Source organism: Phoca vitulina, unplaced genomic scaffold, assembly GCF_004348235.1.
Source record: "Phoca vitulina isolate PV1807 unplaced genomic scaffold, GSC_HSeal_1.0 scaffold12, whole genome shotgun sequence".
NCBI classification, from domain to species: Eukaryota; Metazoa; Chordata; class Mammalia; order Carnivora; family Phocidae; genus Phoca; species Phoca vitulina.
Genome location: NW_022589715.1, coordinates 49,125,641 through 49,151,660, shown reverse-complemented (window position 1 = coordinate 49,151,660; position 26,020 = coordinate 49,125,641). Strand labels below are relative to the sequence as shown.

The 26,020-nt window shown below is 39.2% G+C and overlaps 1 protein-coding gene across 3 annotated transcripts in view; it reads left to right on the top strand.

The window, feature by feature from the left end:
- Nucleotides 1-296: 296 nt before the first annotated feature.
- Nucleotides 297-26,020, top strand: part of DYNC2LI1 (dynein cytoplasmic 2 light intermediate chain 1) — a 43,837-nt gene continuing 18,113 nt past the window's right edge. For all 3 annotated transcript variants that reach the window (XM_032411080.1, XM_032411079.1, XM_032411081.1), the window contains exons 1-8: nucleotides 297-414; nucleotides 2,320-2,434; nucleotides 12,695-12,729; nucleotides 15,326-15,395; nucleotides 17,133-17,221; nucleotides 22,775-22,961; nucleotides 23,903-23,971; nucleotides 24,599-24,676. In XM_032411080.1, the coding sequence (XP_032266971.1) occupies nucleotides 407-414; nucleotides 2,320-2,434; nucleotides 12,695-12,729; nucleotides 15,326-15,395; nucleotides 17,133-17,221; nucleotides 22,775-22,961; nucleotides 23,903-23,971; nucleotides 24,599-24,676 (651 nt within the window). In that variant the 5' untranslated portion in view covers nucleotides 297-406. The remainder of the gene's footprint in view (nucleotides 415-2,319; nucleotides 2,435-12,694; nucleotides 12,730-15,325; nucleotides 15,396-17,132; nucleotides 17,222-22,774; nucleotides 22,962-23,902; nucleotides 23,972-24,598; nucleotides 24,677-26,020) is intronic.

Genomic DNA, 26,020 nt, shown 5'->3' with positions numbered 1-26,020 from the left:
GGAGCAGGGAGCCCGATGCGGGGGCTCGGGGCTTGATCCCAGGACCCGGGGATCATGACCTGAGCCGAAGGCAGACGCTTAACGACTGAGCCACCCAGGTACCCCCTAGTAGAATACTTTTTAAGTAAAAGAACACTTCCAGCCCAGAGCTTTTAGGTTCCAGGTCTGTCAGACGGCTCACCTCGTTCTCTCACATAGAGGATGAGGCATTGAGCAAGAATTGAAAAGGAACGCTGAGAACTACATTTCCCATGATGCCCTCTGTCGCACGCAACGCAGCCTGTGACGTCGCTCCCATGGCAACCCAAGAGTCCGCACAATCCGGCAGGTCTCGGAGCTCGCTGGCGTCCTGATTTTAAGCTGGCCCCAAACGCTGAGCCCACGGCGCTGGGGCTGTCGAGCCACGATGCCCAGGTATCCCCCGCAGCCTTGCTTGCCCCCGGTTTATGCTCCCCTCGAGAGTCTGCCTTTCCTCTCTTTCCCACCCCAGCCTGGAAGGAGCAGGGGAGGGAGGGCCGCTGGGGGTGTATTTAGGGAGAGGAGCCTAGGAGGTCCTGCCTGTGGAAGAAAATTGTGAATCTTTTTTGCTTGCAGCCGCTGTCTGGATGGTCAAGGATCCCTAGGAACTACCCTTGAGCATATGGATTCAGTCACAAGCAGGTAGAAAAGTTCCCCGGGTAGAAAACTAAGATTTTGAAAGATCATTAAACTCCAACCGTTCACTTATTAAGTAAAAATTTCTTGCAGGCCAAGGAATGTTCTAGAAGCAGGGGTTCAGGCAGTGAATTAGACCACAAAGCCACCTCCTCAGAGTTCTCCGCATCTCCCTTCTTGGTGCAGGGTTTCAGGACAACAATAAATGAGGGAAACTTGGGAAAGCTATGTGAAAAGTGTAAGATGGCGTTTAAAGGGGGGCCTGTAAAATATATTTTAGCTCTTCAGTTCTGTGATGTCAGTTTTAATTTCCTGCTCTCAAGATCACACCTGAACCTTCTCTGAACAACTTATAAGGAGGTCAGGAACAGAGAGGGGTTCTGGAGTCCAGAGCAGGATAAATCTGTTTTTCTCACCTTGTGGATCATGGCCTGATCTCTGTTGAGTTTACAAACCTTAATGTGAAAAATTGTCAGCTTACTTCCCATCGTGGGATAATTGGTTGCACATGGTTATAGTTACAAATTTCCACCAGGGGCACCTCCTGCTCTCCTCTGCTGGGAGCTTGGAAAGCAGATAATCACGTTTTGAAAGAATGGTGTGTGAATGAAGAGCAGACAGGCCTGGACTGACTTTCAGGGAGTTCACCTGTGAAATAAGTGCATACATTTTAGTGCATTTAGGGACACCTCTATTGGTCTTTTATAGCCCCTTTCTTCATCCCTGTTTCTTGAATAATTATTATAAGCTCTCAATAATTTTAGATAATTATATTTAGGTCAAGCCCTAAATGAAATGAATTACCACATTTTGACAACCAATCATGATAATCTTACAAGGTTGGTATTCTTCTTTATTGGCATTTTATAGAAGAAACAGAAGTGAGCCTGGGGAAGAGCACAGAAGCTTTCATATATTAGCTGCTCAATAAATATTTGTTGAATTAATAAAGGAATGAAGAATCCAGAGAAGTTGGATAATTTGCCCAAGTTGGTATATGTAGAAAGTAGCAGATTCATGCTTGGAACACATCAAATCTTGTCTGTATTTTTTTTTAGTTCAATACTCCATTTTTCATTTTGGCTTTAATTTAAAAAAAAAAGGTATAATCTTATTTGTGAAAAAATACATATGTTTGTAGAGAGATGAATGGGAAGATGATTTTCAAAATGTGGTTTTAGATTATTTTTTTCTTTCATTATATTTTATATATTAAAACAGGGAATCTTGAGCCAGAATTATAATTTAAAAACAAAAAAGAAAAATTTCAGAAAACAAAGATTATTTGGTATGCTGGTTTTACATGCTCCCCATTTTCCTAGATGTTGGTGGTTTTCAAGTTGTAGATTTCCAAAATTCTTTGAACATTCATGTACATGTCTGAGAAACTAACCCAGACAGCTTTCAACCTTGGCTGAAAGTCCCAAAATAAGGCAGCCTCAAATCCCAGCGACAAAGGCTCTGCTTATCATTTTCAGCTTCCTTCTATGAACCAGGACAAAGAAAATGACTAATCCTCAGAGGTTTTATCAGCTTATTGTCCCCCAGGAAATAATGTTGATTTGTTTTATAAATTTAACTGAAATAAAATTTCTCTGAGCTTGAAATAAATATTGGAAAGGATTCCCTTTGATTCTCTAAATTTTATTTTTCTGCCTCTCCTAGTGAAACTCTCTGGGAAATCGCAAAAGCCGAAGTGGAAAAACGAAGTAGTGGAAGTGAAGGTGATGGACTTGAAATTGGAGAAAAATCTGTTTTCTTCATTGGAAGTAAAAATGGGGTAATGCACATTTTTCCTACTTTTTTCCCCCAAGTGTTATGATGATTTAACAACCAACGGTAAAGTTCATTGTAATACTTTGGTAAAAATTTGGATACTTCAGCTCTTCAGCCAGATAACCAGTCTCTGGCCTGCTGGTTACCTTGGAGCTGGTTGTGCCTTGTATGAAGGTGTCCTGTGCATGGGTGAGTGGGGACTAACATCCAGCCTGGGCACTTCTGTTGGCAAGTGGTGTGCTCTGACGTGGGCCACAGCAGCCCGGAGGAGCACTTGTTTCAAATTAGACCACCTGGAGGAAGAGTCCTCTTTCCCCAAAGCACCGTAAATGCTAATCCGATGGCCATAGTTCTGGTAACTTGTACAGCTGAAACACGCATATAGGTAACAGAAACATGGACCGGATACAGTATGATACATTTACCCTTCACTTATTTTAACTAGAGTCGCAGAAACTGAAGGAAACCTGTAGATACTCTAGCCTTCTACTCGGGTCAATGGAGGTACGTCTCAGGGCTGATGAACTCTAGAAATGTATGCAGAATTGTGTATGATTGTGTATCAGTGTGTTTTTATGGGAAATTAGGTTCCCCCAGCATTCTAGCACCTTCAAAAAGGTTAAGTAAGAGCCACTATAAACAGTGGTCGTATAGTTTATGGTTGACTATCTCTAGCAATGGGGGAGTTGTCTTCCACAAGGCAGCCTTGTTCCATTTTCCTTAATTTCTAGTTACAAGAAAACCTGCGTTTCATTGTAACTTCCAATGTTCCTAATTCTGACCTGTAAAAATATACAAATACTTGGTATTCCTAATTCCAAGGTCCTAATTCTTGGTCCTAATTCTGACTTGAAACAGTGTAGGAGTAGGTCTGATTTTTCTTCTGCTTTTTAAACCTTCAGATATTTTAAAATTGCCCTTCAAATAATTAATGGCAACCACTTGTCTCCCTGAGTCTGTTTCAGCTTTAATATCTTCATTTCTTTTGGTCATGCCTTCTGTGTCATGGATTCCATATCAGTCACGGATTTTCTGTCATGATTTTAGTAACTCTCAACTGGAATTATACTAATATGTAATTCTCAGGAGAATTCTAGTAATCGCATAACCCTGTTCACTAAGGTTGAGCTTGAGATCTGTCTTTTTCATATATGCTGTTTTGTCCTTAATTTTCTTAGATCGGGCCCTTTGTTACAGTCTGTTTGTACTTTTCATTACTTTTATTAAAGTGATTCACATACGTGGTTTAAAAGGTGCATAAAGTAAATCACCGAACCTCTCCACATTGTTCAGGGCCTCTCCTTAAAGCAGCCTTTTTAATAGTTTTTACTGTTTTTTTTTTTTAAATAATTTACTTCTTTATCTATGAAATAGCTTATAGGCTATATTTAGACTTAAAATGTTAGACATTATCTGTTGAATTTCTGATAATAGTAGAAGAGTATTTAATTCTAGCTCTTTTTTTATGATTTATTTTTATTTTTAAGTAATCTCTACATCCAACATGGGGCTTGAACTCACGACCCGGAGATCAAGCGTTGCATGCTCTACTGACTGAGCCAGCCAGGTGCCCCTAGTTGTTTCTTTTAAACACTCACTTCTAGCCCCCATCTGCAACATAGTTGTTGTTATAATTTGGGACTAAATCAGTATGTTAATTTATTATTTCTAAAACTTATTTGCTGCTGAGCCAAATGGATTACTTTCTTTTTCTTTCTTTTAAGATTTTATTTATTTATTTGACACAGAGAGTGCGAGCACAAGTAGGGGGAGCAGGGGGAGCAGCAGAAGGAGAGAGAGAAGCAAGCTTCCCACTGAGCAGAGAGCCCGGTGTGGGGCTCGATCCCAGGACCCTGGGATCATGACCCGAGCCGAAGGCAGATGCTTAACCGACTGAGCCACCCAGGCGCCCCTGTTTTTTTTTTTTTTTTTTTTAAAGTTTTGTTTGTTTATTTGAGAGAGAGGACCCTGGAGAGGGTCCTGGAGATGACCCTGAGACCATGATCCAAGCTGAAGTCAGACACTTAACCAACTAAGTCACCCAGGCGCCCCTCTTTTTTTGTTTTGTTTTTAAAGATTTTATTTATTAGAGTGTGTGTGCACAGTCAGAGGGAGGGGCAGAGGGATAGGGAGAAAGACAATCTCAAGCGGACTCCACACCCAGCACAGAGCCCGACGTGCAGCTCAGTCTCATGACCCCGAAATCCTGACTTGAGCCAAAATCGAGAGTTGGATGCTCAACCAACTGAGCCACCAAGGCGCCCCTACTTTTTTTTTCTTGAGTAACTTTTTCAGAATTTTTTAAATGCCTTGTTTTTTTATTTGCTTAGCTTTGATGTGTATGTACCTTAGTTTTTATATGCATTAGTTATTTGTTGCTACTTAATAATAAATTAAAACATAGCAGCTTTTTTTTTTTTTTAAGATTTTATTTATTTATTTGACAGAAAGACACAGCACGAGAGGGAACACAAGCAGGGGGGAGCAGCAGAGGGAGAGGGAGAAGAAGCAGGCTTCCCGCGGAGCAGGGAGCCCGATGTGGGGCTCGATCCCAGGACCCTGGGATCATGACCTGAGCCGAAGGCAGACGCTTAACGACTGAGCCACCCAGGCACCCCAGCATAACAGCTTTTAAAACAGCAAACATTATCTCACCTAGTTTATGAGGGCCAGGAATCTGAGAGCAGCTTAGTTATGTGGTTCTGGCTCAGGGTCTTTCATGAAGTTGTAGTCAAGATGTCATCTGGGACTAAAGTCATTAAACAGCTCAACTAAACTGGAGAATCAGTTTCTAAGCTTGTTGAAATGGTTGCTGGCAAGAGGCCTCAGTTCCTTGATGACCGTTGGCCAGGCTTCAATTCTTCACATATATGCCTCTCCGTAGGGCTGCTTACAACATGGCAGCTTGCTTCCCCCAGAGCAAGAGATCCAAAAGAGAACAGGTGCCCCGGACAGAAGCTGCAGCCTTTTATAACCTAATCTTGGAAAGTGACGTGTCATCACTTCTGCCATAAGCTATTGATCACAAAGACCAACTCTGGTACAGTGTAAGGGACCACACCTGGGTGTGAATACCACCAGCAAGGGGGATCATTCGGGACCATCCTTGAAGCTGATTCCACAATCCCCAACAGGCATTCAATATAATCTTCATCTAGGCAGTTGTATCAGATCATCTGAAAGTTCCCCTCTCCAGCCAGAGTCCTGCCACCTTTTAACCCACTGTGCTAGTCTGTACTGTGGTTCACACGAGCGGCTGCAGTTACCATCCTTCCCCAGCGTCTTGGGAATTCCCTTTGCCTCTTTCTTGAGTTGGAACTTAAGTTTCCTGGATCCTGTGTCTTCCCTGTTCTTGGTTTACTCACTTACCTTGATGGAGCACATTCTCTTGTAGTTTCCTGGGAAAGCATTACATGGGAAGTAAAACTTAGGAGACCCTGCATGTCTAAAAATTCCTTTATTTTCTCTCACTCTGGGTTGAATGTTTATCTGGGTATAGAATCCTACCTTAGAATGAGTCACTTAACCTCTCTCTGATCCTAGTTTCTGTTTGAGTCTGGATTGTTTCCTTTAGGAGTGACAGAAAACTGAATTCAAACTGATGTGAGCACTTTTTTGAATCGTTGGTATCCTCTTCGCTATTAGACTTTATCTGTATCCCAATAGAGATGTGTACATGAGATACCATATATTAATACAGTCAGGTAACAGTCTAATTACCATGACAAGATTACATCTGTTCTGCTCTTTGTTTATTTTCATCCAAATGCATTCTTCTTGCATGTTTGTAAATTTCCATATAAATACACAAAGTGTGCTGTATTTTCTCTCCCCTTCTGTCTCTCTTTATTCCTTTACACCAATATATTTTACTCATAAGTCTCATGCCACAAGTTTTGGTAATTCATATGAGGTCGTTTTGCTTCCCTGTGATAATACTGCACTTATTATTACCTGCACTGTTGTGTATCTGTCACTGTAAATATTCTTTCCAGGACTTGTCTCAGCTGTTTCCTCTTGTGATTACTTGGACCCTTTTCCATTATTGTCTTAAAATTTTTCTTAATGTCATATCCAATGACATCTCAATTGATGTGGGCATTTTTCTCTCATTTTCTCCACTCTGATTTTTTTTTTAAAGATTTTATTCATTTATTAGAGAGAGAGCATGGGTGGGGGGCAGAGAGAGGGAGAAGCAGACCCCCTACTGAGCAGGGAGCCTGACACCGGGCTCGATCCCAGGACCCTGAGATCATGACCTGAGCCGAAAGCAGCCACTTAACCACCTGAGCCACCCAAGTGTCTCTCCACCCTGATTTAGATTGTCAAGTCTCTAGGCATAGTCTTATCATCCTCTTGACATAGGTTTCCTCTCCTACCAAGTGATAAATCATTCAGTACCTTAGGGTATGGGCCAGAAAACTGACTAACCTTTTATTTCCCAGAGCTTCTGTTCTCATCCCAGACCTCATCCTCTAGGTAGAAAAGTGGGAAGGAAATGACTTCTAAATTTTTCTTTCTCCAGTTTTCCACAGTATATAATCTGGTTGTGAGAAGATGCTTCCTGGGGTTTCTTAAGAGAGAGCAGATACTAGTTACACATCTTCCACACACATCTTAGTGATCACGGCACCCTTTTCTACTGAGCCTGAAGATGACATCTAACCCGTAGCATTCCAGGAAGGTGCTGGCACTTGAGATAAAATTGGTTTGTCATCTCTGGCTCTAGTAATGTCATTTATCACCACACAATTAGGAGAATTCAGCTAAAATCCTTGGGTTGATATATGTAGCATACCCTTCAGATCAACAGCTGATTTCACGTGGAATACCACATTATGTCACTTGAGGACTTAAGAATTGTGCACCGTAAGGAGGAAGTTAATTAAGAAATAATTTTGGGGGCGCCTGGGTGGCTCAGTCAGTTGAGCGTCTGCCTTCAGCTCAGGTCATGATCCCAGAGTCCTGGGATCGAGCCCCACATCGGGCTCTCTGCTCAGCGGGGAGCCTGCTTCTCCCTCTCCCTCTGCCTGCCGCTCTCCCTGTCTCTCTCTCAAATAAATAACTAAAATAAAAAAAGAAATAATTTTGATTACCGTATGAACATTCTGACTGAAACATGTGATTGAAAAATATTCAGATGAATTTTAATATGAAATAATTTTTATTGTCTAATGTTATAACTGCATTTTTAAAAATAATATTTAGACATTTTACTCAAATTCATGGTTATGGAGCCATTGAATTTGAAGTTGGTAAACTAACTTTGTGCTTAGCTAATACCATATTTAGCAGGAATTAGAAAGTACTTATTGATCTAGGAAAATTAGGAGTAAACAAAATTTTTAAAAAATGTTTCGAGTTCTTTATTTCATAATTTGAAAACATTCAGGTCTTCTACTTCATTTGAGCATAAAAGCCAGGGTTCATTTAAGTAAGTCAGGAAAAATAAATTAGTAAATAAATATCTAAAGCATCTAAGTTAATAAGTCAGTATTTTAATATTCATATTTTGGATTCAGTTACTTTACTTTTAGGATTATTATTTAAGGAGTAATTGGATTATGTGAATGATATTTTTTTTTTTTATGTGAATGATATTTGTCACAGGGTTATTTGCTACTGTGGAAAGCATGGGGGAAATATAGCAGCCAATCCCCAGGATGACTGATTGGTAGGAAGAGACCTCTCCCCACTCATTGTAAGTTTCTGTTTTATTTAGCCAAGGAGACAAAAAGGTTTTGGAAGTGGCCATACAGAGCAAGAACAGATGTATCATGTGTTCATGTGGCTTTCCTTGACCCACAGCAGTTCTTGCCAGGAAGGCAGAACTCCTGGTGACACTCTCTGAAAAAGGTCGAGGCTTGCAGATCCAAGATGCTGGAATTTATGTGGTTTCATGAGTTTACTGTTGTGAGGAGAGTGATTTCTGCATTGGATACAGTACTTTTCCAATTTCCTACTTGCTGCCATATAGATACATACATGGATTTAAAAAAAAAATGAGTAAATAACTATTAATAGTCTTATGGTACAAGTAAATTTCTATTACAGAAAATATTCTGTATAGAGAAGAAGCTACTTCCCTGTCTTTAAGGTGGCTTATCCTAATAGTTACTGACACCGGCACCCAAGTGCTCACACCTGAAGTGTCCCACCCGCACCCCGCTAGTCCCTCTCCGCAACAGTTGTTCTAGACTTTGTTGTTGTGAGAGCCCATTCATGTTTTATTTGTTGTTTGTGAAGCCACCCTTTCTTTTCAATAGTAGAGTGTGGCATATTCAAGCTGGGTATTTTCATTTATGCAAATCAAAACTAATTTTGCTTTTGAAGATTGGCAGACTCTTTTGACATAGGTGGAACTTTTGAGGATATTGTTCTTTAAAGTATCTGATTGTGTGCTTTATGCAGAACAAAATTTTGAAAAATAAAGAGAAGCAAGCAATTAATGTTTCTATTGTTCAGCTGATAGTAATCACCCTTTACCAAAGAAACCAACTGCCTCACTGCCTTCTCTCTCTCTTTCCCGTACTTTTATTCATCCATTCAGCAGACATCTGTGGGACATCTTCTATGTGCCAGGCATCCTGCCCGACTCTGGGCAAACAGAAATGAAAGACATGTACTCTGCTGTGCAGGAACGTAGGTGTTAGTGCTTATACAACATTGCAGGAAACAAATGCTATGATGGAAACAAGGGCTCTTAACTCAGCCCAAGAGGCTGGAAGACTGGGAAAGCCTCCTTAAGAGAGGGTGATGTCCAGAGCTTGAAGAGCAGGAAGTAAGGAAAGAGAGTAATTCAGGTGAAGAGGGTCAAGTGGGTATTCTGAGGAGAGAATCAAGAAAAATGTATGAAACAGCAGTTACAACACATGGGAGAGAGAACATACTAGACAAATGTGACTTGCCCGTCATTGCTGACTGCCGTTTTGATGATGGGGATTAAGAATTTAGGTGACACCATTCTGCACAGCATGTATAATTTTTCTCCGTCATCACTCACTCGCACGGGTACAAGCATGGAGGAGAAGGGGAGGTGATTGAGGTTACCACAGTTGGTTTTTGCCAAGTGGGTGCAGTACAGAGCTAGAAAGCTTAGGGAGGGGGTGATACTTGCAAGGGTAATTGTAATGATAAACTATGGACTGCAAGATGGAAAAGGAGAGATGTGGAGGTAGGAGGGAGCTGATGGAGAAGGAGAAATGTTGATGGGTCAATGGACTTTTGAGGCCTTTTACTAAGGCCAAAGAGTTGTTACTGTGGGTAACACAGAGTGTTCCTAAAGAAGTAGTTGGAGAATGTGTTTGCATGTGTGATTTTGGAAATAGTGTAGTTTCCAGTGGTGAAATGATTCAAGATGTAACCTTGGAAGTGATGTATGGTAGAAGTAAAGTGAAGGAAAGTGTCTCTGTGAGGAGGCAAAGGCACTGAGAGGTCAGCGTGTTAGGTGGGTTGCCCATGCCTACGTGGGTGTGAAGTTAACAAGACTAATGACAGTAGCTGAGAGAGAAAGGGAGACTGTGAGCTAGAGGAGATGGCCAACAACCATCACAGTAGACTAGGACAAGCCTCTAAGACTTTTGCAAAAGGAGGGAAGTAGAATAATTATTTAAAGGTGGTGGGGGTGGGAGGCACGTGGGTGGCTCAGTCAGTTGGACATCCGACTCTTGGTTTCAGCTCAGGTCATGATCTCATGGGTTGTGGGATGGATCCTGTGTCAGTTCCGTGCTCGGGGGAGTCTGCCTGAGGATTCTCTCCCTCTGCCCCTCCGCCCACTCACGCTCACACTCCCTCCCTGTCTCTGTTTCTCTCTCTCTCAAATAAATCTTTAAAAAAATAATTAAGGTGGCATTGGGGAGCAAGGAGAGCCCTGAAGTACATAGGGTGGTAGAAAAGACTAGCCTTCTTTAACAAGATTGCAGAGGAAGTGGTCCGGAGGCAACCATATTTTAGGTAAGGCCAACAGTTGGAGAGAACATTCTGAAGAAGAAGTTGAGGTTACTGGGGAGTTTGCTAATCATGGAGCTGGAGCTATAGAGTGGAAAGATTTTGGAAGAAGGGAAGGGATGCATAGAGGATTATGGAGTTAGAGCTCCAGGGATATGGGTCAGAGAAAAAGACTTCCAGTGTCACTGAGGTAATGGGAGGAAAGATAGGATTCATTTTGATAGTCTCTGAGTGAACTTGTATTAGGTCAGTGTTTATTGAACCAGGAAAACTAGGAGTCTGTGGATCCACTCGCAGAGGGCAATAGTTCACTAGTGATTTTTAAAAATTTGGATTGTATTTTAATGATAGTCTAAAAGTTTATTTCAGTGCCCGGAGTAGAGTTTGTTTACTTGGAATTGCCACCAACTAGTACTATACATTTATATGAAATTACAATCAGAATTTAAATCAACACTATAGAACCATGAGAATTTGAGAAAATTGGCTAATTATATCGAAGATTCCTTCCAATTCTAAAATACATTCATTCTGATTCTATGCTTTCTTACACATAGAATACATTAGTTTTTAGGTACAGTAGTCTCCCCCTGTCTGCAAGGGCTCTGTTCCAAGACCCCCAGTGGCTATCTGAAACTGCAGATAGTACTGACAGAGTATACCTATGAAAAAATTTAATTTATGAATTAGGCATAGTAAGAGATTAACAACAATAACTACAAATAGAACAATTACAACAATATAATACAAGTTGAATGTGGTCTTTCTCTCACTCAAAATATCTTACTGTACTGTACTCACCCTTCTTGTGATGATATGAGATGATAAAATGCCCAGGTGATGAGATGAGGTAGGGGAATGACGTAGTGTCTGCCTTTGGCTCAAGTCATGATCCTGGGATCCTGGGATCCAGCACACGGCGGGCTCCCTGCTCAATGGGGAGTCTGTTTCTCCCTTTGCCCTTTGCCCCTGCTCATGCTCTCTCTCTCTCAAATAAATAAATAAAATCTTTAAAAATAAATAAATGAATAACCAGCAAATCCATCACCTAGAAACATTCACTATTAGCTTAGTGATATCCCTCTGGATCTGTTTATTTTTGTGTATGTGTTTCTCTGCCTCTCTCTGAATCTATTTATGGGTATGTGTATGTATGTATGTAGATCTCAAAGAAGCAGGAAAAGATATTTTAAAAATTGAAAACAGGGTTATGCTAATCTATTATAAATGTTTTACCATGTCGGTAAGTATGTTCCTATATCATCATTCCTAATAGCTGCATGTTACTCCATTTAAGGGTTGTCATAATAATTTAACCAGTCCCCTATTTGGGGACATTTAGGTGGTTTCTAGTCTTTCACTTTGATGTAATACCCGCCAATAAACATCCCTCAATAATTTTACATTTTTGGTCCTATTTCAATTATTTATTTATGTTTCCCATTATAAAAAAGTCATTCAATTTGATCATATCCCAGATATAATCTAGAGTAATTTATTTGTGATCATCTTTTTTTTGGTAAAAAAAATTACAGGTTTTTAGGGAAAAAACATATCTAGTCAAATGTTCTGTGTTTTTGTCAGTCCAGTATTTTCCGAACCATTTTCCTTGGAACCTAAAGGCTGCTTCCATTAGAGCTTCCCATGCTGCTCCTCTTGTATCTCTTTTCTTGTAGGAGATTTTTTTTTTTTTAAGTTTTACTATTAAAAAGAAATCAGTGATTAAGCCACTGAGCCAATCCCTAAGATGTGAAGTTAAGTTTCATGATTAGTGGCAGAGAGGACCAGAACCTATATTTTCTGACTCCTAACAAGAAACTTAGAATAAGTTCATTCTCTACAAATAAAACAATAAATAAACTCTAACCCAGTATCTGGATTGCTTACTTTGAACATATTTGCAGCATGTCCTTTATTTGTATGTTATCTTTCTTCTTTATTTCCACTTCAACAATTGGAATTAAAACATTTTAGAAGACACTAATCATCTGCTTAACCAGTAATTAGCATTGATGAATAGAGAGGAAATCTCAGACAGCTGCCAAGTTGACCACTAAAGTGAGGTATGATTTGCTGGTATTTGTCATCTGCAGGACTTTATAATTATAATAATAGCAGTGTAGTTACACTGTGATGGAAAGTTGACAGTTAACTTTTTCCACTTATCAAACTTAGGAACAATTCTGAAAGTTTCTAGTTTCCAGGTAATTTATCATTCAAGTGATTAAAATCTATTTTTGGCCACAATTATGAACAATAACAAAATTTTACGTGTGGATGACATTAACACAGTATTCTTTCTTTTTTTAATTTCCAGGGAAAGACTACTATTATTCTAAGGTGTCTTGACAGGTAAGTGTTATGTTAACCTTTAGACTACATTTTCTGTTTATTCTAGTTGTACAGGGCAAGTTAGATTCTAAAAGACATGTGGAAGGAGAACAATTTTGAGGCCCAAACAATAACTTAATTCTTAGTGAATCCTTAGTATGGCCTTTAAGATCTTCTTTAAAGACAAAAACAACAGTAAGTAAAATATATATATATGTTTTTTGTATATATATATGTTTTTTGTATATATATATGTTTTTTTGTATATATATATGTGTGTGTGTGTATATATGTATGTACATATACAGAATTAGTGCGGAATTTTCCTATTTGGGGAAGAAAGGAACATAACTATGATACTACTTACCTGCTTTTTGGCTGTGCTACTCTGATATTTGATTTATTATTTTACCTAGTCTATGATTATCTGAACATTAATTATAATCTTTAAATTTCTCATGGAAACATTTTTGAAGCACAGCGTTCGTCTTCAAACTGTATTTTTTACCATTTGTTTTTTATACTTCCTAACCTTCTATATGGCCATCAGAGTAAGATTTGGGATTATGATCAGTGGACATTGAAGGAAACTGAAAGTCTTTAACTGATTTTGGAAGATATCCCTTCAGGGGTACCTGGGTGGCTCAGTCGTTAAGCGTCTGCCTTCGGCTCAGGTCATGATCCCAGGGTGCTGGGATTGAGCCCCGCATCGGGCTCCCTGCTCGGCGGGAGGCCTGCTTCTCCCTCTCCCACTCCCCCTGCTTGTGTTCCCTCTCTCGCTGTGTCTCTCTCTGTCAAGTGAATAAATAAAATCTTTTAAAAAAAAAAAAAAAGGAAGATATCCCTTCATTCCAATACCTATTTCTTATAACTTCTCCAAAAACATCAACATAGGTGGAATTTTGTCTCAAGGTCACATTAAAGAATCATCATCCATTTTGAAAAGTACTATTAAAGAATTCAAATAATAGAAGCATTACTTTGTGTAATTCCTTTCACCAACAAAATGGTTTCTCAGAAGAACTATCTGTAGTAACACCTGCATCAGCTTTCCATCCCCAGGAATCATGGCTCTTTTTAGATCATATGTGTTTCATTCTACAAATAAGTCATCTAACACAATATCAGCTTAGGATGAAATATGACACTGAACTGAATTTCAGTTCCTTGACAGTCTACTTAGAAAAAAGACAGTTCTGTCTATTTTATGTTAAATATCAGAGCTTATAAATTTTGTCTTAAAAGTAGCATTTCTTTTCACAAAAGAAAATTAGTATCTTTTAGGAAATACAACCAAATATTTTACTATGTATGTATCAAAAAAAGATATTTGTAGGGATGATATACAAAATATTTAATAAAGATAAATATATAAATTGCAAATTTAAAAATGATTTGTCTTTTCCAAATTCAAAAAGATATATACCACTACTGTTCAGCCTTCAAAAGGAAGAAAATTCTGATGCATGCTACAACATGGATGAACCTTGAGGACATTATGCTAAGTGAAATAAGTCAGTCACAAAAAGACAAATACTGTGTGATTCCACTTCTATGAGGTATCTCAGAGCAGTCAGATTCACAGAAACAGAAGGTAGAATGGTGTTTGCCAGGGTCTGGAGGGGGGGGAAAATAGTTATTGTTTAATGGGTATAGAGTTTCAGTTTTGCAAGATGAAGAAGTTCTAGAGTTTGTGCAGCAGTGTGAATATACTTTTTTTTCTTTTTTTCTTTGAAGATTTTATTTATTTGTTTGACAGAGAGAGACACAGCGAGAGAGGGAACACAAGCAGGGGGAGAGGGAGAAATAGGCTTCCCGCCGAGCAGGGAGCCCGATGCGGGGCTCGATCCCAGGACCCTGGGACCATGACCTGAGCCAAAGGCAGACGCTTAATGACTGAGCCACCCAGGCGCCCAGCAGTGTGAATATACTTAACATTACTGAACTGTACACTTAAAAATGGTTAAGAAGTAAATTTATGTTACATGTTTTTCACTACAATAAAAAATGAAATAAATAAGTAGATATATACCATAAAACTGCTTACCAAGCAGTATAACTGCAGTGTCAATAATTCATCATTTGTCCATTTTTAAGACTTGTTGATGTAATTTGTTAGTTTGCAGCTCTCACTATTTAAATGATGCCCATTGTTTGAGCCATGAGTTAAAATAGAGAATTATATTCAAGTCTTCTGTTGATGTCTCCATTGAATCAATAATCATTAGATTCCCAGCTCCCACATCAGGGCCAAGCACAAACCTGATAACAGTGCTTCCCATGTGACCTGAACGCCGAGAGCTGTGCCCTGACACGGCGCCCACCCCTGGCAGCCACACTACCTTCTCCACTCGCCCCAACAGTGCCTGTGAGGGCTACTGCACCACGCACGTGCCATTAGTCATCTCTGCAGCTGTGACTAAAATCCTCGAAGGTGGTTTTGTGAAGGCTTATTTATTTTTTATATAAAATTTTTATTAGTTTTACCTCAGTGTTATTCCACAAAGTAACTTCCCTACTAATAGAACGAGTTTTTCAGAGGAAGCAAAAATGAATTGGGTAATATGATAGCATAAGAAAACCCATGATGCTAATACTGTCTGTCTTTATTGTGCAGGGATGAGCCACCAAAACCAACCTTAGCTTTGGAATATACATACGGAAGAAGAGCAAAAGGGCATAATATAGTGAGTGTCTTTTTAAGTGATATTGCTATGCCTGTGGATGGAGAAGTAATAATGCCGACTTTGTTTTATATTTTCGTCTTACCTATAATCAATAAAAATATCCAGTTGTACACTTCATAGCTATGTGCTTTTAAACTTCAAATGCACCTTAGCAGATGTGAAGCCAACCCAAACTGTGAAAATAATTTAGCCTTCTTGTTGGTTGTACCTTAAAATGCTGGAATAAGTTTCCTTTGTAACTTTTTTGTACAGTTTGGACATATTTATATTAATTGTGTTAATGTGACTTTTTCTTCTTTCAAGTAGGAATAATATTATTACATTCTATCTCCCCAAAAAATCTGCTGAAAATAAGAGTTTGGCCTGTAGAATATTTTTGAAAATACACTATTCAAGATCCAAATTATTAGCATTTTTACAAACATATCTTGAAGTTAGTAATATTATTTGAGACCGGAGGCCATAATTGGTTATAATCCTATTTTCACTTGTTCGAGTGTCTACTCAGAGGAAAGTTGGAGGTTATTCAGGACAGAAGGAGAGTTTATGACATATTTTAGAAGGATAAAAAAAAATCTGAAATAGAATCCTCATTTGGAGTTCTCACATGAAGAGGTCATTTCTTAAATAGAGTTAGGTGTATGGAAGAACAATCATACCCCACTTGTCCCGTGCCACAGGCAAATTTTTACAGATTGATCTAGTCCAAATGTTTGATCATTGGACAGTGTGTAAGAGTTAAAACTGCCTGTTGCTAGATTCACCAATGAAAGTTGGTTATTAAGACTGTGAGATTAAAAAGAAAAGAAATAACATAGTGAGATGCGGGAAAACCTTATTTTTGTGACTCACATGAATTTTGATATGAGTGAAGACATAGAAATGGGATTATGCTTTTCATTGGAAACTTTGAAACAGCTTTCATAGCTTCACTTTTGAGAAGAGCTCTAAAAACTCCCCTTCATCAAACTGTGACTCAAGGGAGATTTTTCAGTGGAAAATTATTTCCCTCATAAACATTAGTGATTCAGATATTAACAGCAAATATTCAAATATCAATAGCAAAACAGTTTTAGTGATTATGAGATGATAATTTGTCAAAAATATATATACTCATCTAAAACTCACTTCAATGACCATCTTTCTCTTCTAGGTTAATGGCAATAGATATATAAAAACTCATGTGATTTTTTTTTTTTTCCTAAACTTTGTGTTGGCAAGTTGGGCTTTTCCATATTCATTCTGGAAGATTGATGTTTTTCTCAGATTTAATGTTCCCTAAGAGTTCCAAGTGGAAGCGCTGTGTCAGCTCCTCACACAGTCGTGGTGTCAGGAAGGCTCCTGAGCAGCAGGGAGGAAGCAGAGAAGCCTTTGGTTAGCAGTCCCCAAGAAGGCTGTCCTGGAACGGATGCTCTTACCCCCAAGCTGCATGGCTGCTTCACCCGTACGATCCCCCAGTGTTTAAGAGTCCTATAAAAAGGGAAGCGGTTTTTCAGTCTCTTCTTGTTCCCCACCTACCATGTCAATGTTTCATCTTTGTTTTTTGGAATAGATGTTTCAGCGCATTTTGAGGGATGGGATAGAGAAAGAGGAAAGTTTTGACTGCCAAGAAAAGGTTTATTGAGGACTACAATATTTTGTATCCATAATTATTACTGGCTGATGCTAATGAACTTACGAAGTATTTAAAAATAAAAAATATATATTTTTTCATATGAAAAATTCCTATTTTTTCAGCCAAAAGACATTGCTCACTTTTGGGAACTAGGTGGAGGAACCTCCTTATTGGACTTAATCAGCATACCAATCACAAGTGATACCTTACGGTAAGTGAGCTGGCTCCAGAAACAGTTGTTAGTAAGTACTCAGGAGCGTCCGCAGGATGAATATGGGTGGGCTTTTGGGAATCAGAATTTGAGGGGGCAGTTTTATGTTGCTGAAGGTTTACACTCCCTTTCTATGCGCTTAAAACGTAATGCCTACGAAGAGATGTTAAAAGACCCAGGGTTTGGCCTGTGCTGACAGTTGGCATTCCGACCAGTAACATCATTTGCAAGCCTGCAAACCAACAAACAAAATATGTCAAATAACACTTGAGCAATGAATTCACTTGGCAAACCTAAATTTGAAAAGCTTAGTTCTTTTGAATACTCATCCAAGTGTGAGTTAATTCGGCCCTGAGTATTCTCTTCAGCTGGATATTTAAGTCTACCTTTGAATTTAATGCTAATTAGTACCATAGAAGCTTTACCCAAGGGAACAATGAGTTAGAGGAGGGAGAAAGTCTATTCGCTGACCTTGAAGAAATAGAAACTTGAGGAAAACCTCAAACTCTTTGGTTGTGTTTCCTGACAATGACTCCCACATGTTGGCCAAATCAGACGTGGAAAATTGTGACATTTCTCACAGTGTTCCTGGGAATGCGTCTTAGCCAAGGAAAACACACATTTTTACATCTGAAATATCTTACTCTTGTCAGAGTTTAACACAAACCATTGCGGCTGCCTGGACCAAATACAAAGGGCTTGACGATTATTTGTTACATTTCCGCTATTAAGATCTTCAGGGTATGGAATTATTTCTGGTTAACAGAACAATTGGTTTTCCATAAGCTAGCTGGATGCTGATAATGTTGGCTTTATTTGTCCAGTGATATTTTTTCTTTTAAAGAAATTTAATTTACTGTCTTTTACTTACTACAAAAGTAGTATATTCTCGTGTAGAGATCTTGGAAAAACACTGAAAGGTAGAAGAAAGTAAGAGCACCCATAATCACCTGAAGAATAACCCCAGTTAACATGCCAAGGGATTTCTTTCAGTGTTCTCAGTGTTTATAAATATACTTTGTACAGTTTTGGGATGTTTTCTATATATGTTCAGATCTTGCTTTTTCATGTATAACTACAATTTTTTTTTTTAAAGATTTTATTTATTTATCTGACAGAAAGAGACACAGAGAGGGAGCACAAGCAGGGGGAGTGGGAGAGGGAGAAGCAGGCTTCCCGCAGAGCCGGGAGCCCGATGCGGGGCTCAATCCCAGGACCCTGAGATCATGACCTGAGCCGAAGGCAGATGCTTAACGACTGAGCCACCCAGGCCCCCCTATAACCACCATTTCCCCCTAACATTATTTTTCAGCAACATGATTTGTTTTTTACAGCTATATAGTTTTTCATTTGTCCTCCTTTAACGCAGACAAATCATGGAGGCCACCTGGGAATTGGGGCCGCTGTGGTGTGGTTGAGAGAAGGCAAGGAGCGGGGAGATGCTGAAGAAGCAGAGCTGCCAGACCGTGTGGCCCGAGGCGGAAAGGAGTGAAAATGGCTGGGAGCTGCTCTTCTGGCCCTGACTCTGTCACATCACTTTGTCACATCACCCTGTCAAATGATCTCACTCCCCTCCTCTGACCCAAGAGGCTTTGGGCCTGATGGCCTTGTGGAAATTCTGGTTTGTGCGGGAAGCCACGTTTTTCCACAGCTTCTTTAATGCCTCACTTTGTGAGTTCTTGGGTCTTCATTCCCTAGAAGCCCAGGGCAGCTGTGGCTTGCTTTCGGAGGGGAGGTCAGGGTTATGATGAACAGAGGAAGGGGAGCCGGAGGCCTGCATCCAAAGTAGGTTGCTGAGTGCTTAAGAAATTCATGAAAAACATTTCACTCCTAATGTAGTCGCAAATCTCAGAGTGTTTTGTGACTGGAATCAGTTTGACACATAATTAATTTCCTTATGTTGGACAAAGCCCAGCAACTTGAGAAAAATAATATTGCGAAATGCTATTAGATACTGTTTATCTTTAAAATGACTGTTCATAGGGGCGCCTGGGTGGCTCAGTCGTTAAGCGTCTGCCTTCGGCTCAGGCTCAGGTCATGATCCCAGGGTCCTGGGATCGAGCCCCGCATCGGGCTCCCTGCTCTGCGGGAAGCCTGCTTCTCCCTCTCCCACTCCCTCTGCTTGTGTTCCCTCTCTCGCTGTGTCTCTCTCTGTCAAATAAATAAATAAAATCTTAAAAAAAAAAAAAAAATAAAATAAAATGACTGTTCATAGAATAATTATAAATGCATTGAACAGACTTTAGGTGATTTGTAATGGAGCATTTCCTGTGGTTTCATTCCCTGTTTAAAAAGGTGGTTGGGGGGCGCCTGGGTGGCTCAGTCGTTAAGCATCTGCCTTGGGCTCAGGTCATGATCCCAGGGTCCTGGGATCGAGCCCCACCTTGGGCTCCCTGCTCAGCGGGGAGCCTGTTTCTCCCTCTCCCACTCCCCCTGCTTGTGTTCCTGCTCTTCTGTCTCTCTCTGTCAAATAAATGAAATCTTTAAAAAAAAAATAAAAATAAAAATGTTGGGGTGCCTGGGTGGCTCAGTCATTAAGCGTCTGCCTTTGGCTCAGGTCATGATCCCAGGGTCCTGGGATCGAGCCCCGCATCGGGCTCCCTGCTCCGCGGGAAGCCTGCTTCTCCCTCTCCCACTCCCTCTGCTCATGTTCCCTCTCTCGCTGTGTCTCTCTCTGTCAAATAAATAAAATCTTTAAAAAAATAGAGAGGTGGTTGGGTTTTTTAAAAAAAAATTTTTTTAAGGATGAGATCGTGCCATTTGAGACAACATGGATGGACCTAGAGGGTACTGTGCTAAGTGAAATAAGTCAGAATGAGAAAGACAAATACCATAGGATTCCACTCATAAATGGAATCTAAAAATAAAAAATAAAAAAATAAAGCAGAATCAGATCCGTAAACACAGAGAACAGACTGATGGCTGCCAGAGGGGAGGGGGTGGAGGGATGGGCGCAATGGGTGAAGGGGAGTGGGAGATCCAGGCTTCCAGTTACAGAATGAATAAGTCACGGGGATGAAAGCCACAGCATAGGGAATATAGTCAGTGATATCATAATAGCGATGTAATGGGACAGACGGGAGCTACACCTGCGGTGAGCACAGCATCATGTATCAACTTGTCAATCACTAAGTTGTACACCTGAGACTAATGTGACATGGTGTGTCAACTATACTCAAATAAAAACAATTTTTTTGCTGTCATTTGCTATGAAAGTAAAAGTAACACAGGTGTGTACAGTGCAATGGAAATACAAACTTTAATCTTGGAAAAAGGTTGAATATTCTGTTTTGTTTTCACTTGAAGTCATTTTTTATTTGGAAAAATGATAAAGTTTTAGTTATATACATTTTACCGCAGTAAAAAAAGTGAAACCGTGGTCAGTGTTTTTTAAACATTAACCATACTAGCCCCCAGCAATAAAATTAATTTCCTATTATAAACATACATATTATTTATTATTATAGTGAAGTAAAGCTGTCACGAGTTTATTAAAATGTTTAGATCTGATTAGCTATACAATTTAATGGCATGCTAATTTTATAGAAAATCTCGACAATTACTGTCTAAAAGACTATTTTCTGAAGTTAGACCTGTAGTATAGAATTTAGTTACTGTTTCACTTGAATTACACAAAATAGCTGGTTTTTCTCAAACTAAGCAAAATAACTGACATAATTATAAAATAACTAAATGTACTGTAATTCCTTGTTATATCTACTAGCAGAATGGTTGCCCTGTTGATCAGGGATATATTGGCCTCTGATTATGGCCCTCCATACTTACTATGACCATGTTCTGAAATACTCCTAGATTTGTTTGTTTTTTATTTTGATAGAATGTCCTCATATTTTATCCCTGTAGCCATTTTTAAGTGTACAAGTTAGTGGCATTGTGTACCCACTGTTGTGCAGCCATCACCACCATCCATCTCCAGAATTTTGTCAGCCTCCCTAGCTGAAACTCTGTCCCCATGAAACACTGACTCCCTGCAGCCCCCTTCCCCAGCCCTTGGCAGCCACCTGCTGTTTCTGTGAATCTGACTATTCTAGGGACCTCCTATTCATGAAGTCATGCAGTACTTGGCCTTTGAGTCTGGCTGCTTTCACGTCCCAGAAGGTCTTGGGCTCAGGTCATGAGCCCAGGGTCCTGGGATCGAGCCCCGCATTGGGCTCCCTGCTCAGCGGGGAGCCTGCTTCTCCCTCTCCCACTCCCCCTGCTTGTGTTCCTGCTCTTCTGTCTCTCTGTCAAATAAATGAAATCTTTAAAAAAAAAATAAAAATAAAAATGTTGGGGTGCCTGGGTGGCTCAGTCATTAAGCTACAACCCGTGTTGTAGTGCATGTCAGAATTTCCTTCCATTCAGATTCTGCTGGGTGTGTCTACCACATTTTGTTGATGCATTCATCCATGGATGGGTATTTGGGTCATTCCCACCTTTTGGCTATTGTGAATAGTGCTGCTCTGAGCTCTGGTGTATAGATACGTGTTCGAGTCCCTGATTTCAGATACTCTCGGAAGTGGAATTGCTGGATCATACGGTAATTCTCTGTTTAATTTTTTTGAGGAACCAGCATACTGTTTACCACAGTAGGAATTTCACATTTTACATTCTCACCAGCAATGCTCAAGGGTTCCAATTTCTCTGTTTCCTTACCAACACTTGTTATTGGCGTTTTTGTTCTGTTTTTGTCTTATCATAGCGATCCTAATGAGTGTGAAGTGACATCTCATTGTGGTTTTGATTTGCATTTCTGTAAGGATTAGGGATATTGGGCATCTTTTCATATGTTAATGGCCACGTGTATATCTTCTTTGGAGAAATGTCTGTTGGAGTCCTTTACCCATTTTTCAGTGTGTTTGTTGTTGCTGAGTTTGATTTATGTTTGACTGACATGAACACCAGTACACATTCATGTGGCGATGGCAGTGGTGTGTGTGGTGGTCAGGGGTGCGCGTTCAGGGAGGCCCTGTGGTAGAGCAGAAAGGACCTGTGGCTCTGGACCTACACCTCTGCAATTTACTACTTACATAAACCTGCGCCTCAGACTTCTAATCCATAAGATGGACATCATAAACATCTTCTAGGAAGGGTTGTTGCAAAGATTAAATAAACGAGGTAGTCCCCTGCCTGGGGCCATCGGTACATCTGTTCTCCTTCACCTAGTTGTTGTGTTGTTGCTGTGCTCTCATTCTTTTCGCCTCCCTTCTCTGGAGGACACAGTGAACTTGGATCTAATCATCACATTGTTGGACCCGATTGCTTGCAGATTATTTGAACTGGATTATTTTTAGTAGAAACAAAACCTTCAGTGCCACTAGTGGTTGTAACACTTAAACATCACCAGGGAGAAGTGCTGGAGTAAGTAAGGCTGGAACTTTGGGCTCTGTGTGTGTGTGTGTGTGTGTGTGTGTGTGTGTGTGTGTTTTGTCTTAGAAAAGTGCTATGTGTTATTTGATCCTTAAGCTACAGTGTTATTCTTAGATAATAAATTTCAGTATAATAAAGTTTCAAATTTTGAGTCTTTTTTAAGAAATGTTTTTATTTTTTTAGGACATTTTCTATTGTTCTTGTTTTGGATCTTTCAAAACCTAATGACCTTTGGCCCACTATGGAAAATCTGTTGCAAGCCACAAAAAGCCATGTAGATAAAATGATAATGAAACTGGGGAAGACAAATTCTAAAGCAGCGTCTGAAATGAGACAGAAGATACGGAGTAATATGCAGAAGGACCATCCAGTGAGTTGCTGTTGGGATTATTCCTAGAATCCTTAGCCCCATACATAGTTAAAGATAACATCACAAACAACTTCCTTAGAGTTTTATGCATGATTTGAAATTCATTTGATGTAGATGAACTTGTTCACTGGAAAATTATAGCAATTTAATAAAACCTCAGTGAGAGCAAAACAAGGAAAAAGATTTCTCATGTCTTCTTGTTAGACATCCACTGTGATTGTTATGGCATATTATACCAATCAAAAGAAATAGAGTTTGAAGTAGTAGTTTGATATTGATTTTATAATCTCTGTAAAATGAAGATAAAAAACTGGACTGTACAAAAGTCACCTGGCAAATAGCAGATGAAGCTACAAATTTAAGCCATGAGTAGAGTTTTCACAGTCTTATTGTCACTCTGTATTTTATGTTCATTTAGTGTCTGTCACATATTCAATATCTTTTGATCATCTGACAACTAATGAAATTATAAAGTTGCAACGATGGTAACACAAGTCTTTAAATACAACCATGAATATCATTTTCTAGAAAATCTGCAGCAGTATCTTACGTTGCCCAGGCTTTATAGGAATGTGTTTTATGTAGGGAATACCAGGATGAAACTGAAAGTTTATGGTTCCCATCTGTGCAGTGTGGTTGCTATTGCAACAAAAGAGAATACCAAATAGTAAATAACAAAAACAGGCAGATGACATGTTATTTAAGAAAATAGGACAGAATATAACAAATAAATATGGTAATTTAGGGAATTGCCATGTCTAGTTTTATACTTGAGAAATATAACTTAGTAAGTGAAAGTTAAAAATTGGGACAACCTTTATGTCAAGCAAACAAAGTCAACATCTATGAAAAGACTAAAATGGTATATTTTTAGAAGTAAATAGAATTTGCTGAATACATAGTACTAAATATAATAATAAAGCAATGAAATATGTTAACAGGATCGTGAATTAGTCGACCCATTTCTAATACCTCTGGTCATAATTGGAAGTAAATACGATATTTTTCAGGTAAGCTTTTCCACTTCTAGTTAAGGTGGTTGTTTATGCATAGCCAGGCTTTATGGGAGAGGAAGAAAAATAATAGTGAAATGAGAAAAATGACTCTGGGAGGGAGAGGTCAAGGAGTCACACATCTTAAAGATTTTGGAAAAGAAGACATAGCGGGGAAAGAGAAAATATGTGAAGAACAATACATACAGTGGAGTGGAGATAAGGCAGTCGAATGGGGATAAGGCAGATTGAGAAACTGAATCTTTCACCCAGTCACTGAGGGATAGGACTGACTTCCCAACTTTCAAATTGAAAGTAGAAAATTGGTTTCTTCTTATCTTTGCTTGTCAGAGAATCCCTAGGGTATTCCACATTATAAAATGTGTGCTCACATCTAAATTCTATTGAGCTAAGTGTTTAAACAAGAAAAGATCTGATAGCTGTAGTTCTAGAAGGCTTCAGCTACTGTTCAACTCTCTATAGAAACAAGTATCAAGGTCATGGAACCCTACTCCTCAGGGTATGTTCCCCCCCCCCAAAAAAGAAAGAAATCATATATTTCTACACTTAGTAATTTGCACCTTCCTGCTACAGATATTTAACTTTCTCAACTTGTTTTTTCTTTTTAAAAATATATTTCTTCAGGATTTTGACTCTGAGAAGAGAAAGGTTATATGCAAGACCCTTCGATTTGTTGCACATTATTATGGAGCATCATTAATGGTTTGTACATTTCCTATCCTTTGGCTTGAGTGGACAGCACCAAATTTAGAAAGATTAGCAATTTGATGCACAGTTATAAATACTAATGTTTTTACTAGTACACATAATCCCTTCCTTCCCTTTCCTGCTGCCCCAAAATCCTCTTGTTAGAGTGTTTGATAATGTATTTCTAGAACGTACTCTGCTAGATGGCCGACTGTGTCTTCAGAGCAATTGCTTATATCCATAAACCCCAATCAGAATCTCAGGCAGATTCCCTGCTGAGCATGGAGCCTGACTTGGGGCTCGATCTCATGATCTTGAGATCATATCCCGAGCCAAAATCAAGAGTCAGATGCTCAACTGACTGAGCCACCCAGGCACCCCCAAGCCCCAGTCAGTCTTAAAGAGATAAACTGGTTATTCATTCATTCATTTTAATTTCCCGTTAAGAAAATTAGAATCTGTCTTCTCTTAAGAGAAAAGAGGGAGGAAAAAACCGCTTTAACAATATGTTCTTTTTTTAAACTTAAAAAAAAAAACAAAAAAAACAAAAAAAACCACTGTTGCAGTTAACACCATGAACTTGAGAGTCCTGGTGCCTGGGTTCGAATCTCAGGACAGCCATTTACTAGATGTGTCATCTCACTCAAGCCCCAGTCTCCTCCAGGGTAGAATGGACAAAACCAGTGCCTTCTTCATAGGGTTGTTGTGAGGATAAGTGAGAGAGTAACGTGATGTGCTCACCACAGACTCTGAAACAGTGTTGCTAATAACTGTTATCCTTACCTTCCACAGCAGGAACAAAGGATAAAGGATATTCTTAAATGCAATAAAATATAAAAGTACTTTTATTTAAAAGAAATACTATCTTCCCATTTGAATGGTTTCTTTTTCCTGGTACATGGAAGTGCTCAGAGGAAGCTGGAGACAACACGGTTTAGTCCCTGGCCTTCATGGCTAGGATATTATGACTAAAAGTGATGAATATGATCTATATTTAAAATTTTTTACTTCTGAATACTCCAAATAAATTGCATTGTGTATTTTTATAAAAATCAGTACCTTTTACATTTATACTGTATCTGCTTATATATTGAGTTGACAGAGTGCTTTGGAAATACTTTTTTTTTTTAACTGTTTCAAAAAGACATGGGGAGTTTAAAATGAATGTATCCAGGATACAGAAGCAAAGACCATGAATCTTGTAGTTTCTTATTTTTACCACAAGATAAAGCCCCACAGTTAGTTCTGGTTACTTAGCTGGGGGAAATCTCTATCTTTCTTTAGGAACAGATCACATTTGATAATCAGTCGCGGTCTAGTCTGGTCTTATGTGTACAAATTTTAGATCAACCCAAGCAG